The 13,789-nt window shown below is 48.9% G+C and overlaps 2 protein-coding genes across 3 annotated transcripts in view; one reads left to right on the top strand and one right to left on the bottom strand.

Moving 5' to 3' along the window:
* The window catches only part of SYS1 (SYS1 golgi trafficking protein), a 36,205-nt gene that overhangs the window by 20,487 nt on the left and 1,929 nt on the right, over positions 1 to 13,789 (bottom strand). Inside the window, exons 2-3 of one of the 2 annotated variants that reach the window (XM_025470213.3) lie at positions 13,672 to 13,739; positions 11,272 to 12,502 (exon numbers count right to left, since the gene is read on the bottom strand). In XM_025470213.3, the coding sequence (XP_025325998.1) occupies positions 12,262 to 12,502; positions 13,672 to 13,739 (309 nt within the window). In that variant the 3' untranslated portion in view covers positions 11,272 to 12,261. Of the gene's footprint in view, positions 1 to 11,271; positions 12,503 to 13,671; positions 13,740 to 13,789 lie in introns of those variants that run through there. The other variant, XM_025470214.3, reaches the window with a different exon arrangement.
* On the top strand, positions 965 to 5,368 carry TP53TG5 (TP53 target 5). The gene is made up of 5 exons (XM_025470206.3): positions 965 to 1,956; positions 2,216 to 2,290; positions 2,457 to 2,587; positions 4,034 to 4,553; positions 5,220 to 5,368. The coding sequence occupies exons 1-4, from the start codon at positions 1,909 to 1,911 to the stop codon at positions 4,530 to 4,532; spliced, it is 753 nt and encodes a 250-aa protein (XP_025325991.1). The 5' UTR covers positions 965 to 1,908; the 3' UTR covers positions 4,533 to 4,553; positions 5,220 to 5,368.

The following is a 13,789-nucleotide window of genomic DNA, read 5'->3' as shown; positions in this document are numbered from 1 at the left end:
AGAGTCTGCTTCAGATTCTCTCTCCTCCTCCCTTTTTCACCTTTATTTTTAACAGAGTTTGTAGAAGCATAATAGGCTGCAACTGACTCATAAGGGCTTGCAAAAGTCTATTATGCTTCTACGAACTCTGCTGACTGGTCATTAAGCATAGTCATCATTAAAAATTATACAAACTTAATTAAATTAATGATATTAAAAACAAGGTGAAAAATGTTCAAACTCATCACTTCCAATTGTTTGCTACCTTTTGCTATTATCTATGCTCTCGAGAGTCTTCACATTTGTAGAAATACAGTAGAAATATATAATGGTATGCTACTGTGCATTTCTATTCAACTCTGCATTCAGTGACATCACACTGGTACCTTGAAATCAGCCTTGGTAGGAGTTGTTACCCCAAAGACATAGGTACTTGTTATAAATCAGGTTTTGATTTATTATTTTGTTGATTGTCTAGACCAGAGGTTTATCATGGGCCAAATCCAGCCTATTTTTGTAAATAAAGTTTTATTGCAACATAGCCATGCTTACTAATTTGCATAATATCTGTGGCTGCTTTCACACTACAATAGCACAGCTGAGCAGCTGTAATGCTGTGGCCTACAAAACCTGACATATTTACTATCTTGCCCTTTACACAAGAAATTTGCCAACCACTGGTCCAGCCTTAAGAAACTAATGGAAGAGGGGCATCTGAGTGGCTCAGTTGGTTAAGCATCTGCTTTCAGCTCAGGTCATGATCCCAGGGCCCTGGGATCAAGCCCTGCGTCGAGATCCCTCCTCAGCAGGGGAGTCTGCCTTTGCTTCTCCCTTTCCCTCTCCCTCTCCCCCTGCTTGTGCTTTCTCTCTCGAATAAATAAAATCTTTAAAAAAGAGAAACTAATGGAGATATTAATAATGCAATTAAATGTAAACACATATGTCCTGTCTATACATTGTAGACAACACACAAAAAAAGTTTTTTTGAGAAAATATACTTCCTGTATTTGAAAACTCTGATCCAATACAGCAGATAAATCAATATGTCACTGATGAATGAGTGAAATTCCAACATTTTTATTCTTTCACTTTTTTGCTTTCTTCTTTCCCTTTAGTGTAAGTGAAAATGTCAACATTTATGTTGGAGCTACACTTGTTCATCCATTGTGACCATAGGCTGGTTATAGATATGAGTCAGGCAAAATCCAAGAAAAGCCTATTTTAAGGATGAACTGGCTGTTTGGAATTTACAATAAAGAGTATTGAAGAATTTTATTATTTTAGATTTCTATCAGTAAAATTTATAATAAATTCACACACACAAATACATTTTGTTTCAGGGAGCCAATTGCTAAACATTTACAAGCACACACACTGTTTTGAACTCCACTAGAATGTATGTTCCTTGAGGGTAAGAATTTTCTTTTATTTCAGTGCTTAGAACAACAAATGTAGCAGGTGTACCATCAACATATGACATGAATAAACAGGAGCATTGGGGGGAACACCTGGTTTCATGCGTTGATTATCAGACCTTCAATTTCCAGCTCCACCATTATCCAACTGTGTGGCCTTGAGTAAATTTTTTAACCTCTTTGAACCCTGGTTTCTTTATTTAAAAAGAGAAGATAATTCTCTTACCTCACAAGGAGGTGTTGACAATATATGCCTCTGCCTGGCACCTACTAGGTTTTTCCACAGGTGGGAGTTTCCTCCTCACCCTCCACCCCTGCCACACACATACTCCGTGGAGACCCAGCCCTGCTGCTGTCACAAATTTCAGTGATGTCACAGCTCCCCTCCCAGGAAGCTCCAGCAGAGCCGTGCTGACGGCCAGCCTGAGTGCTGGCCGAACTGAGAGGGGCAGGGCGCAGGTGGTGCCTGGTACCAGTGTTGCTCCATTTGTCTTTGAGGTCTCACAGCCCCAGTATGACTCCATCAGCAAAGAAGAGGCCCAAAAATAGAATGGTTTCTAAGGTTGGACTTGGGAGTGGACACAGAGGGGATCCAACCACACCCAGAACAGGGGCCATCTAGCCTTGGGGGAAAGGGAGAGGTGAGGGTGAAGGGAGGTCAGGAGAATTAGAGTGGTCTTCCCATTTCTGTCCCCAAACCAAGATGACAAAACCCCTGGTCAAAGGTTAGTCAAACCATGTTCAGCCAAATGGAGCAGCATAATGGAGGCATTCAGGGGTATTTTTCCTATGTTAGCATACTCTCTCCCTCTGTCCGTCAGATACAAGATGAAGAACCAAAGGACAAGATACCGCAATCTGTCAACAAAGTAATTGGGCGGCACCGACTTAAGATGGTGAGATCCCTCATATTGGTCCCTCCTGGGTGCCAGGCTTGTTGTGACCCAGAAGGGGTCACCAGGTGCAGCCCTGAGTTGAGCTGAGCCAAAGTCTAGGTGGGATGTGGGAGGCTACCCCAGGAAAGCTGAGGCTTCTGTTTTCCTGGTTTGTTGATCCTGGCAGGTATTAAAAAACTTGTCGCTCTTGAAGCTGCTCAAGAGCTCGAACCCCCGGATCCAAGAACTGCATAACTTGGCCAGAAGGTGTTGGAATTCACTGCTCAGAGTTCCACAGATCCTTGGGATCTCCACTGGGTGAGCTCAGCCCCCTGGCTATCTTTACTAGGAGTGGGCACTATCTATGCTGACAAATTTAGAAAACCTAATTTTCACAAAGGTTCTATGATAAAGGTATTTATTAGCCCTATTTTACGGATAGGGAACCGAGGCTCAAAAGACAGTGACTTGTCCCAACTAACTCAAACTGGTAAGTGATAGAGCTAGGATTTGAAGCCATTCCTGTGTGATATCAGAGCTGTGGTCCTAGCTAGTGTCATAATCATCCAATTATGGGGCTAACCACCAACTGGGGCACTACCCAAGCAAGAGGGACCACTCCTCCTCCTCCCCACCCTCAAGTCCATACCACTCAGAGATTCACCTGCACACCAGTCATCTGGCTAAGGCCTGGCTTCCTCATAAATCATGTCAGAATATTAAGAAAGTTGACATTTATTAGGCATCTGCTAAGTACTTCACAAACATTTCCCATTGAGTTAATTCTTCACAGCAGTCCTATTAGATAGAGTTATCCCAGTTTCACAGTTGAGGAAACTAAGCTTTGAGAGGTGAAATTTCTTGCCCCAAATCACAGATGGTAAGAGGCACAAGCGAATTTGAACCCCCATTTGTTGGTCTTGAAAGCCTGTGGTGGCCAAGCCATTCCACCACTGCCTCCTCCTTTGTGGGGCTGGTGTGAGGGTCCCAGGCCCAATGCACAGTGGACACTCACTCAGTAGTGGCAGTTAGCATTGGTACTGGCATTACGTTGAGACTCAATCCTCACTCCACTCCACACATATTCAGCTAGAACAATGCTGTCACTGTGCAGAGGACTCAGTCTATTACACACCTTCTTGGGGCAGGTCTTCTAGCACCAAATACCTCCACCTAATGCCTCCTATCAGAGCTCCTCTCAGAGCTGGCCTCCTAGACGCCAGCAATCAGGAAGCACTGGGCTGGAGGGGTCAGGCTTCTCTCATCCCATAGTTTTCCAACCTGTTTGAAGAAGCAGAACCTCTCTTCAAGTATCTGTCATCAAGCCCCAGCTGTGCTGTTAGGCAGAAAGGTATCCTGCCCTCACTCTGCCCCACCCCTAGGTGCAGAGGCATTTGAGATATCTCCTGAGAAACTTAAGGTTTCTTGGAGCAGAATTTGAAAACACTGGACTAGTTCACTCCACCTCTCTGAAATTCAGAGAGGCAGAACCATGGCCAGCGGCCCGTGAAGACAACATACAGTTCACAGTCCTAGGTGTTCTAACTCCTGGTCACTGCCTCTCACATTCCCAACCTCTCCTGTCCCTTCAATGGTCCTCATCACCTCCTCTGCCTCCAGGCCCAAGGCCTCTGGTTGCGAAGTTTCTTTTCTGGTCCTCTGCATAGCTTTCTCGCCTGACCTGGCTGCATAGCAATGGTCTCAGGGTGAGGCTGGAGGACCAGGACCTTTAGTCTTACTGATTGCCTTCCCTCCCCCTGCCAGGAGCAGCAATGTCTGTGATAGAGTGGAACAAGATAATGAAGAGTTCCAAGAGGCTGGGTGCCCCAAGAAGATACTGGAATCCAAGAAGTTAGAGTCCACAGGGGAGCCCAAGGTGGGACTACGGGAGAAGAATGAGGCGCAGCAGTCACCTGCAGCAGTGCGCCAGAGCCAAAAACAGATGGAGTCTGAGCTCCCAAGGACATCGAAGGGCCATGACCTGACCACTTCCCCCGGAGCCCAGGGGAGCCAATCATCCACTAGGGACCCCTGCATCATCTTCCTGAGGACCTACCAGCACAGAACTCCCATGGGTGACAAGAAACAGCAGGAAACTGTAGCTGACCAGTGGATCTGGTTTGAAGGGTTGCCTACACGAATCCACCTCCCAGGGCCTCGAGTGATGTGCAGATCATCCACCCTGCGCTGGGTCAAGCGTTGCTGCACTCGCTTCTGCTCTGCATCACTTGAGCTACCCATGTGCCATCCATACAAAGTGTGACAGCACCACTGCCAGGCCAGGGTGAGACACAGGCCCCAAGCCAGGCCTGGAGCTGGGCCCCAGAGTGGGGCTGTAGCTAGCTTGCAGTGCTGGGGGACCCCTCCCTCATGCCTAGAGAGGGGGAAACCATTGATGGAGGCCACACAGCAGGGTGGTGGCCCGGCTGGGGCCTCTCAAGATCCAAAGAGGGGTTCTGGGGAGGGGCACTGGAAGTGGGGGTTCGGAGGTGGGTCATCTATCTCACTGCCTGGAGGCCTCAGGAGCCACAACAGCAGCTATGGCTCAGAATCTGTCAGGAGTCTGAGTAAGGGACTTGAGGGATTTCCAAATGTTAGGGGAAGGGGGAGTGGTCAAGTAGAGCTTTGCCATATCCCATCCCTTCTTAGACCAAATCACTGCCCCTCATTTGTTTCATTTATTCATGCTTCAAAGAAGATTTCCTCTGAACAAAAAGTTTCTTAGCAAAAAAAGAAAGAAAACAAAATACTCCAGCCTTCCATGAGAGAGCTGAGGTCCCAAGAGAGGAAGGGGTAAAAGCCTTGGGGGTCCATCTGAAAGGGAGGCTTCCCCTGCACAAAACCCCGAACCCCAACCTGCTGGATTTCAGGGCACCCTGGTCCCTCTCCCCAGGCAGCAGAGCCCCCTGGTGGCCATCTGCACTCCTAACACCAAGGTCTCTGCTCACAGGTGGTGTGACCTGGGATGGGAGCCAGAAGTGTGAGGTGAGGGTGAAGATGGTGCCATCATCTGAGCGGGAGGGATGGGCGGGAAAATTCTCCAGTCTACAAATAAAATCTCCCATAGTGAATTGAAGAATACTACCGCTGGTTCTGCCTGTTTGGGGCTGGCGGAAAGAGCCCCTCCACCCAGGTGGGGAGAGTAGTATACATCTGATTTTAGATTTCTTCTACCCCATTCCCAGGCCCCTAAAGTCTGTCTAGAACCTGGCACACAGAAACCAGCAAACTGCACCCCTCCCCACTCGAGTGAGTTGGCCTCCAGAAGAGTGCACTCTATGAAGTCATGGAAGGGAGACAGTTGTCAGATGCTTTCTGGGTGCCAGGTACTTCAAATGGCCCTGCAAGACAAGGGGATGAGAGGCCGTGGTTCTGAGACAGAAGTTGATTTGGTCAGGCTCAAGGGACTAGGAAGTGGCAGGGGCAGACTCTCATCTAGAACTGCTGGCTGCTCCCCATTCCATTTTCTGAAGAAAGGAAAAAGGCACAAGGAAGCATCCAGCCTGCCATTCATGGGCATTGCGCCCCGGATATTGCAGCATCGGGTGTCAACAAATGGGTGTCAGCTGGGCCTCAAAATGTGTTCCACCTGGGTCAAGGAAAGCAGTCAGTCGGGCCCAGGGTCAGTACTCCGGCTAGACAGCTCTGGCGGGACACAAGCCCAGCCCCGCTACCTGCAAGCCGCGTTGACCCCATCGAGTCGGGGTCGCCCTCTGTCGGCAGGAGCCACAGCCCTGAACATGCAGTTGGGGAGAGGAAAACCCAGGGAACCCGGGCTTTCTGGGGTTCTTCCCCTGGGAGGCAGGTTGCCCGGATTGGCGCCCTCAAGAGAGCGCGCAGTGCTCAAGGGGCGCAGAGCAGTTCCTGCAGGAACCCAGGCGGTAGCGGAGATGCCTGGAGCGGGAGAGAGGAAGACGGGAGGGGTTCCTCCGAATCTGCCCGCCTGCACGCTCCTCCATCCCGGCGCTCTGCTCTGAGACTGCGCCTGGCTGGCCTGCCCGACCACAATACGCACCGCACCGCGTTAGCCCTGGGCGGCGCTGCCAGCCTGAGCCCGCCGGCACGGGGGCTGCTCTGGGGCTGCCCCGCTCGGCCCCTGCGAGCCTACGCCTGCCTGGGTGCCGCGCTCCCCACTCCCGCCTGCCCCGCGCCCATCGCGCCACTTCCCGCGCCGCCTCCACCCTGCAACCTCCACCCCAAGCTGTCTTCCCGCTTGGCTTGCTTGCACTCCAGCCCACCTCCTGGGTAGTCGCCATTTCCGTTCCGTTACTGGACAGCATCCATCCGTCTTTGAAAATCACCCCACTGGCTCTCTCACCCCCAGCACTCTCCATTCCATCAACCTCCCAAACGAATGTCTGTCCCCCTGTGCTACCAGCAGGTAATCAGGGCAGCCGTGCTCTCAACCAAAACATACCACGTTGGGGACCTCCTGCAGTAGCCTTCGTGGGAGCCTGCCCAGAAGTCCCAAATGAGAACCCAAAAGGTGTGGGCCTGAGAAAGATTGGCAGCTTCCACTTTGCTGCAAAGGGAGCCAGAGTTGGGCCCAAGGACAGCAGTTGGATGGGCTGTTCCTGTGTGCTAAGGATGGGATCCTTCCTGTCCAGGGCACCACTGGGGTGCAGGGGTGCAAGGGTGCAGGCCTCAGTGTGAATGACTCCCAGCACTGCACTCTTTCCAGCCTTACCCCGACTTGAGCTGGCACTTGGGCCTCAGGCAACCTGCCTTCCACAATCCCACAGCTGGAGTCCTCCCATTACCATCTTCCCTATGCTTGACTACTTCAATCTGAGGCACCTCTTCTGGGCTCAGTTAGATCCTGCTTTGGGCAGTAGGCGGCAACAGATCTCAGGGATCAGAGGAGACCACTCCAGAAAACGGCTCCCTACCAGTTAACAGGCAAAAATTAAAGTGTTTGATGCAGAGTGATTTTTAAGAAGTCACATGACCTCTCTGAGTCTATTTCAACGGTTTATAAAATTGGGATACTAATATCCATTCCACAGGGCCTGGAGAAAATCAGGCTTGATGCAGGTGAAGCCAGTTTGTGGGGTGTTGAACAAATATCCTTTTTTTCTGCCTCCTTCCTGGCCCTGTGCCACAATAAAGCCCCTAACTGCTCACCTTTAAGGGAATTAGCTGCTTGTTAAAGAGCCAATCTTCTGTTCACATTCACAGCCTTTTGCTATGACATCTGGGTTCCAGAGACTGCCCCTCTCCAACTCTGGATCACCTACCACTAAACATAATTGGAATGTGCAGAGAATGAAGCTGTTGAGGCAGACAGGCCTAGCTTATCACCTGTGTGATGTTAGGGAAAGGTGTTTACTCCTTCAGTTTCTGTCTGCAAAGTGAGAAAATAATGGTGCCTATCTCACAGGATTGAGAAGAGACACAAGTCACTCTGCAATGGATGGTACATAGGAGCACAGTAGTTGGTAGCTGTACCCCAATCATGGGCAAGCCTGTCCCCCAACTAACAGTTGAAAACACTGAGGCTTGGAAGAAAAGGATCTCCTCTGTAAAAGGAGTAGAGATGGGGCAGTGGCCCAGTAACTATAACTGCTTAGATTTCTGGATCACTTCCTATAGGTCAGGCATCATGCTAATAAGTGCTTTACACTAGATACCTCGTTGAATCCTCACAAGACCACAGAAAAGTGCTATCTTATCCTCATCTTACAAACAAGGAAACCAAGACAAGGGCAGATCACCAAGGCCTCACCACTAGTAAGGGGTCCCAGGACTTGACCCTGCACTCCACCGTAGCTCTCTCAAGTCAAATAGCCTTGGGACCCACTTTTCTTTTTTTTTTAAAGCAGGCTCCACACTCAGCATGGAGCCCACACAAGGCTTGAATTGATAACCCTGAGATCAAGACCTGAGCTGAACTCTGGAAAACTGTGTGGAGGTTCCTCAAAGAGTTAAAAATAGATCTGCCCTACCACCCAGTAATTGCACTGCTGGGGATTTACCCCAAAGATACAGATGCACTGACACGCCGGGACACCTGCACCCCGACGTTTATAGCAGTAATGTCCACAATAGCCAAACTGTGGAAGGAGCCTCGGTGTCCATCGAAAGATGAATGGCTAAAGAAGATGTGGTTTATGTATACAATGGAATATTACTCAGCCATTAGAAATGACAAATACCCACCATTTGCTTCGACGTGGATGGAACTGGAGGGTATTATGCTGAGTGAAATCAGTCAATCAGAGAAGGACAAACATTATATGGTCTCATTCATTTGGGGAATATAAAAAATAGTGAAAGGGAATAAAGGGGAAAGGAGAGAAAATGAGTGGGAGGTATCAGAGAGGGAGACAGAACATGAGAGACTCCTAACTCTGGGAAACGAACAAGGGGTGGTGGAAAGGGAGGAGGGCGGGGATGGGGGTGACTGGGTGAGGGGGGCACTTGATGGGATGAGCACTGGGTATTATGCTATATGTTGGCAAATTGAACTCCAATAAAAAAAAAAAAAAAGACCTGAGCTGAGGGGCACCTGGGTGGCTCAGTGGTTGAAAGTCTGCCTTTCGCTCAGGTCATGGTCCCGGACTCCTGGGATCGAGTCCCGCATCAGGCTCCCTGTAGGGAGACTGCTTCTCCCTCTGCCTGTGTCTCTGCCTCTCCTTCTGTCTCTCATGAATAAATAAATAAATGAAATCTTAAAAAAAAAAAAAGACCTGAGCTGAGATCCAGTCAGATGCTTAACCAACTGAGCTGCCCAGAGCCCCAGACCCCTACAAATCTGACTTGTCCAGGGAGTGGCAAGATAGGGATCCAAACTCTCAGCAACCTATACCCATCCCTGTCTCAACACTATTTTCACTACCACTTGCTACTTTCCTACAGAAAACCTCAAGCAAGGCTTTCTCTTTCCACAGAGGGCCTCTCTTGTGCCCTGAATCTGCCCACACTCACCTGCCCCTGAAACTCTGTGCTCTTTGGGCTACAGATATAGGGAAGAGATCCAGGTCTGTGCACTGACTGCCCTCCTGGGACTGCCAGAGGAAGCTACTCTGATCTGGGAAGTCACTGAGCAGCCTAAGAAACTGTTTCCTGGGGAGCCTGTTTGAGCTGTGCACCTCATGATTCATGGGCCTGGAGCTTCCCACCCCACCCCCTGGCATCTGCTGGCTGCCATCCTGGCTCCTATTTGGCTCTGATCTGGACAGGGCTGCCTAGAACTGGCAGTTAGGGGAACCCACTGAGCTAGACATCCCTTTCTCTTTTCCCATCTTCCAAGTCATAAACTATTCTGAGAGCACCAGCTAAGCAGTAGTCTCCATTTCTCTCCCTATAGAAGTTGAGATAGTTGAGGGTGGGGGGGGCGGGTGGGATGGAAGGAGGTCCAGGCTTCAGACTCCCTAGAAAGCCAAGAGACACACCAACTCAGTGGCGGGGCGGAGGTAACTTTCCCTTATCCTTTCATCCATTCACTTGGGAATCTGTGGCCATATTTAATATACTACCAGTTATTCTTAGAAAGCTGTCATGTTTACAAAGCACTACACATCTTTGTATTTAAAACAATAGAAGGCAGAGGTGACAGATTGTTTTAACTAATTAAAGAACATGCACATCCTTTAACTATTAATGTCTTCAAAATGAGTTTATTGTCAGAACCAGAGCCCAAATCCTGGGTCTGCTGGTTCCTAATACATAACCTTGGGCAAATGTCTTAGTTTCCTCATCATCCTCATGATATTTCCTATTTCTGAGGGTTGTTGTGAAGATTAATAACAGGTAAAGCACTTAGCCTACGTCTGGACATGTATTAAGCACAGCTATTTATTATTAAAATGATAAACAGGGGCACCTGGATGGCATAGCTGGTTGGGTGTCAGACTCTTGGTTTCAGCTTGGGTTGTGATCTCAGGGTTGTGAGATTGAGCCCCACATTGGGACCTCCCCCAAATATTTAAGTCTCCCCCCCAAAAAAATATTTAAGTCTTTAAAAACTATACATATTAAAAAATAAAATAAATGACAAACATGTCCCTGCCACTGCCCAGTTCTCTTTGGAACTTGTCTCTAGACACTTTTTATTGTTACTTCAGAAATCCTAACAATTTCATTAAGGTCATACATTTCTCAACCCCAACTGTCGTCCAGCTCAGTCACTGTATTGTTGTGAGAAAAAAATATTGGCTCCCCTGACTTGTGGCAAAAATTTGTCATTACAGAAGATCTGCAGAACAGGCACAGGTCTCTGATGGAAACTCCCAGAGATGTGTGCCAACACAGATGGAGCAACCAGCCCATAGCTGACCACGGGAGACAGCAGCCACATGATATATGCTCTGGTTCCCTTCCCCAAGTAACAAGTTAGCCACATGCCTTTATGGTTTGTGGTGTCTGGGGGAAATCCACCAACTTAGGGGAAGTCACCTCAGTTTGTCTTATCTCCTGGACCCTGCAGCCAGGATCCAAGTCCCACTAACAAGCTGCTTTCTTCCAGCTTGGCCAGGGCCCTGAGTTACTGAAGTGCCTCACCCTGGCACCTTCCCTGTCATCCCCCAAGCATGTTCACTCTCCAACCTTCATCCTGTCAGCCTCCTCTCCCTACTCTGCAGGGCTGGGAGCCAGGAAGCTAGACAGGCTTCCTGGGCAGAGAGCAAAACTCATCTGTGAAGCCTTAACACTGCAAGCTGAAAGCTGTCCACGGTCTTGGACTCAGAGGACCCAAAGAGGAACACGGATGGTTTCTAGAAGTGGGTCTAGATCAAGTGCATTCCACTGGACACATTCATAAATCACTGGCAAGAAAAAGAAAATTCAGTCATGGCACTTCATCCAAGGCAGAGCAGAGGAGGGCGTAGACGGAGAGGGTAGGACACAGGAATTCCCTGCACTTAGCATTTTAACCAAATGGACGAATAATCTGGGGTCTGGAAGAGGGGAAGTTGGCCTAATCATTCTGTATAGCTTCCCTGTCTGGCTGTGCAGGTCTCTCACTGGCCCAACCATGGCAGTACAAAGTAAGCACACACAGAACCGTGGAAAATACTGTATTTATGTACATAGGAGGGACAGCTGCAAGCCCCCCACAGAGGACATGCCACCCCAAAGAAAAATCTTAGCAGCAAATTCCTATCTCCCTCAGCACTATCAGCGCAGCCCAAGTTGGAAGGCTAGGCTTCCTGTTTCTGGGCACCCATCACACCCCTCCCAGTGTAGAATTCCCAGGAAGGCAGGAAAAAGGAACTATTGCCAGAAGTGAGGTCCGGTGGGAGCTGGGGTGCCTAGTCATTCCCAGAGAAGAGGCAGTGACTCTATCATGAAGGGTGGACCAGAAGCAATGCTGGGACTCTTCTCTGGGTCCTATGGCCTGCTCTGTTGAAAGCTGGCAGCAGTAGACCCAGTAGAACTGGAAGAAAGTTAGTCATGGGTTCATGGGTGTGCGCACACATGCGTGTAGCAGGACACAGGTTGTGTATTTTCTTTGTGCTTCATGCCTCCATCTGCCGTTCCTCTCCCTGACAGCAGCCTAATACTTTGCACCTCTGTCTCTTTCTGTGGCTATGGATCCAGAAACCGAGTGTTTCTCCAAACAGAATAGCTGTGGTTCAGCAACATGGCAAAGGTAACAGCTGTCCCAGGAAGGTTAAGACAGATGACTAGAAGAGTGGTTTGCTCCAATCAGATATCCTTGATTTGGTTCTTTTTAAAAATAACAGGCTGGTGACAGGTGTGGTGGCTCAAGAATGACATGGTTCCAATTCTGTTATTACCCTGAAAGAGGTCCCCTTGATGACCTCCCAAATAGCAAGGCTTCAGCAGACAGAGGCCATTCTTGAAGCTGTGGTCCTGACTGCTACCTGCCTTCTTGACAGGGCCTCACTATCTCTCTCACACCAACAGAGACTTCACATTTCCAGGGTTCCTCTCAGACCTGGGCTGGACCTCATCTGGAAGGTCTGAGCAGCCCAAGGTGTTGGGGGTGTGGGGCCAAGTGCCCAGCCGGGTGTCCAAAGGACCCGATTCTAGACATTGGATTTAGGGGCTGAGTTGAGGGGGATCTCCTTGAGCTCCGTCCGCATGCACAGGTACTCCCCGATGACAGCCATGAGTGCAATGCACACGGCTTGAACCAGCCACCAGGTCAGCGCCGAGGGGAAACGGGAGCTGTAGAACCAGCAGCCCAGGAGGTGAAAGAAATGGACAGTGACAGTGAAATCCAGACACTGCTTCCCTCGCCGGATGAAGTACAGCAAGCCCAGGGCACTGTGGGGAGAGGACAGCAGTGAGTTGTCACTGGGTTGTCCTGGCCTTGGATCATTTGGGGAGTAGAGACAATTAGGATAACAGCATAGTGATCAGAAGCAAGCAAGAGAAGTGTGAAGCAAGAGTTACATTATTAGATGCCTAAAGAAAGCTGGCAGGTAATGCTGGGAGGGAATCAGGTTGGGTGGAAGAAAAACAAAACTATAAGCTTGATGAGAAATGGTGACCATCGCTCAGGGGAATCCTAGGGACCCTGAAGCATACATGGGCCATCGAAAGTGAGGACAACAGGCTATTTGCAGCTGGACAAATCCACATGCTGGAAGGTTGGCCTGGAATCAATTGATCTTCCCAGTTTTCAAGAGAAGCCAGAAATCTGGATTTTTTTTTTTAATAGAAAATATCCTTTCAACTAAGTGGAAAAATGTTTAATTTCAAACACCACTTGTGGGATGCCAAACAGAACATATCTAGGAGACAAATTCAGGTCAGGTCAGCCCACCCACTTTCAATCTCCAGTGTAAGGTCGAGAACAATAATGTGCAAGGTGTTAGTCTAAGTAGTTCCCATGAATGAATTAATTTAATCCTTACAACTATGAGATAGGTAATATTATTCGCCTCATTTTACTGATGAGGAAACTTGTTCAAAGTCACTAGACTAGTGGGAAAGCTGAGATTCAAAGCCAAGTGAGTCAACCATCTAGAGCCTGAGATCATAGTCACTATGTTAAACTACCTCTCAAGGGGCAGGCAATGGTCATGAGTGGCCTTAAATTTTATCCAGTCAAACCCCTCAGGTGTACCAACAAGAAGCCCAAAGCCTAGAGAGAAGGGACTTAATTTGGCCTATGGCACAAGGACCAACAGAACTGACTTCTCCTGACTCCCAGTCCAATCCCTTCCTCATCTCATTCTACAACAGGGAAGTGATCTGAGATGAAAGCTATCCCACAGGCAGCATGCAGAGTGACGTAAGAGCTTTTCAGCTAAGTCGAAATCATGATAGAAGGAGCCTTATTATGGAGCCAGTCCCAGAACTGGCCTTTGCCACCCACTTTAGTCTACCACTCCCCAGGAACAAGTGCCAGCCTGTCCCATGTCCAAATTTAGGAAGTTACTTCCAGTGCTGGACCCCAAAAGCTGGAGAGCAATACTGGTGATACTCACCAGGTGAGGGCGTTGAGGATGAAGGACATCATGGACAGCCGGCCTGGAGGGGTGGAAAAGCCCAGGATCTGAGGGGGAATCACAAATGGAAATATGCTGGAAGTGACTTGGCTTGGTA

Source organism: Canis lupus, chromosome 24 (genome assembly GCF_003254725.2).
Source record: "Canis lupus dingo isolate Sandy chromosome 24, ASM325472v2, whole genome shotgun sequence".
Classification (NCBI taxonomy): domain Eukaryota; kingdom Metazoa; phylum Chordata; class Mammalia; order Carnivora; family Canidae; genus Canis; species Canis lupus.
This window is presented reverse-complemented; position numbering and strand designations above follow the sequence as displayed.

What these genes read in the sequence shown, in the direction of transcription:
- TP53TG5 (XM_025470206.3), top strand. Translation starts at nt 1,909, where the DNA reads ATGACTCCATCAGCAAAGAAGAGGCCCAAAAATAGAATGGTTTCTAAG. An exon ending in GGCGGCACCGACTTAAGATG is followed by an intron (nt 2,291 to 2,456) that starts GTGAGATCCCTC and finishes TGATCCTGGCAG; the next exon opens with GTATTAAAAAACTTGTCGCT. An exon ending in ATCCTTGGGATCTCCACTGG is followed by an intron (nt 2,588 to 4,033) that starts GTGAGCTCAGCC and finishes TCCCCCTGCCAG; the next exon opens with GAGCAGCAATGTCTGTGATA.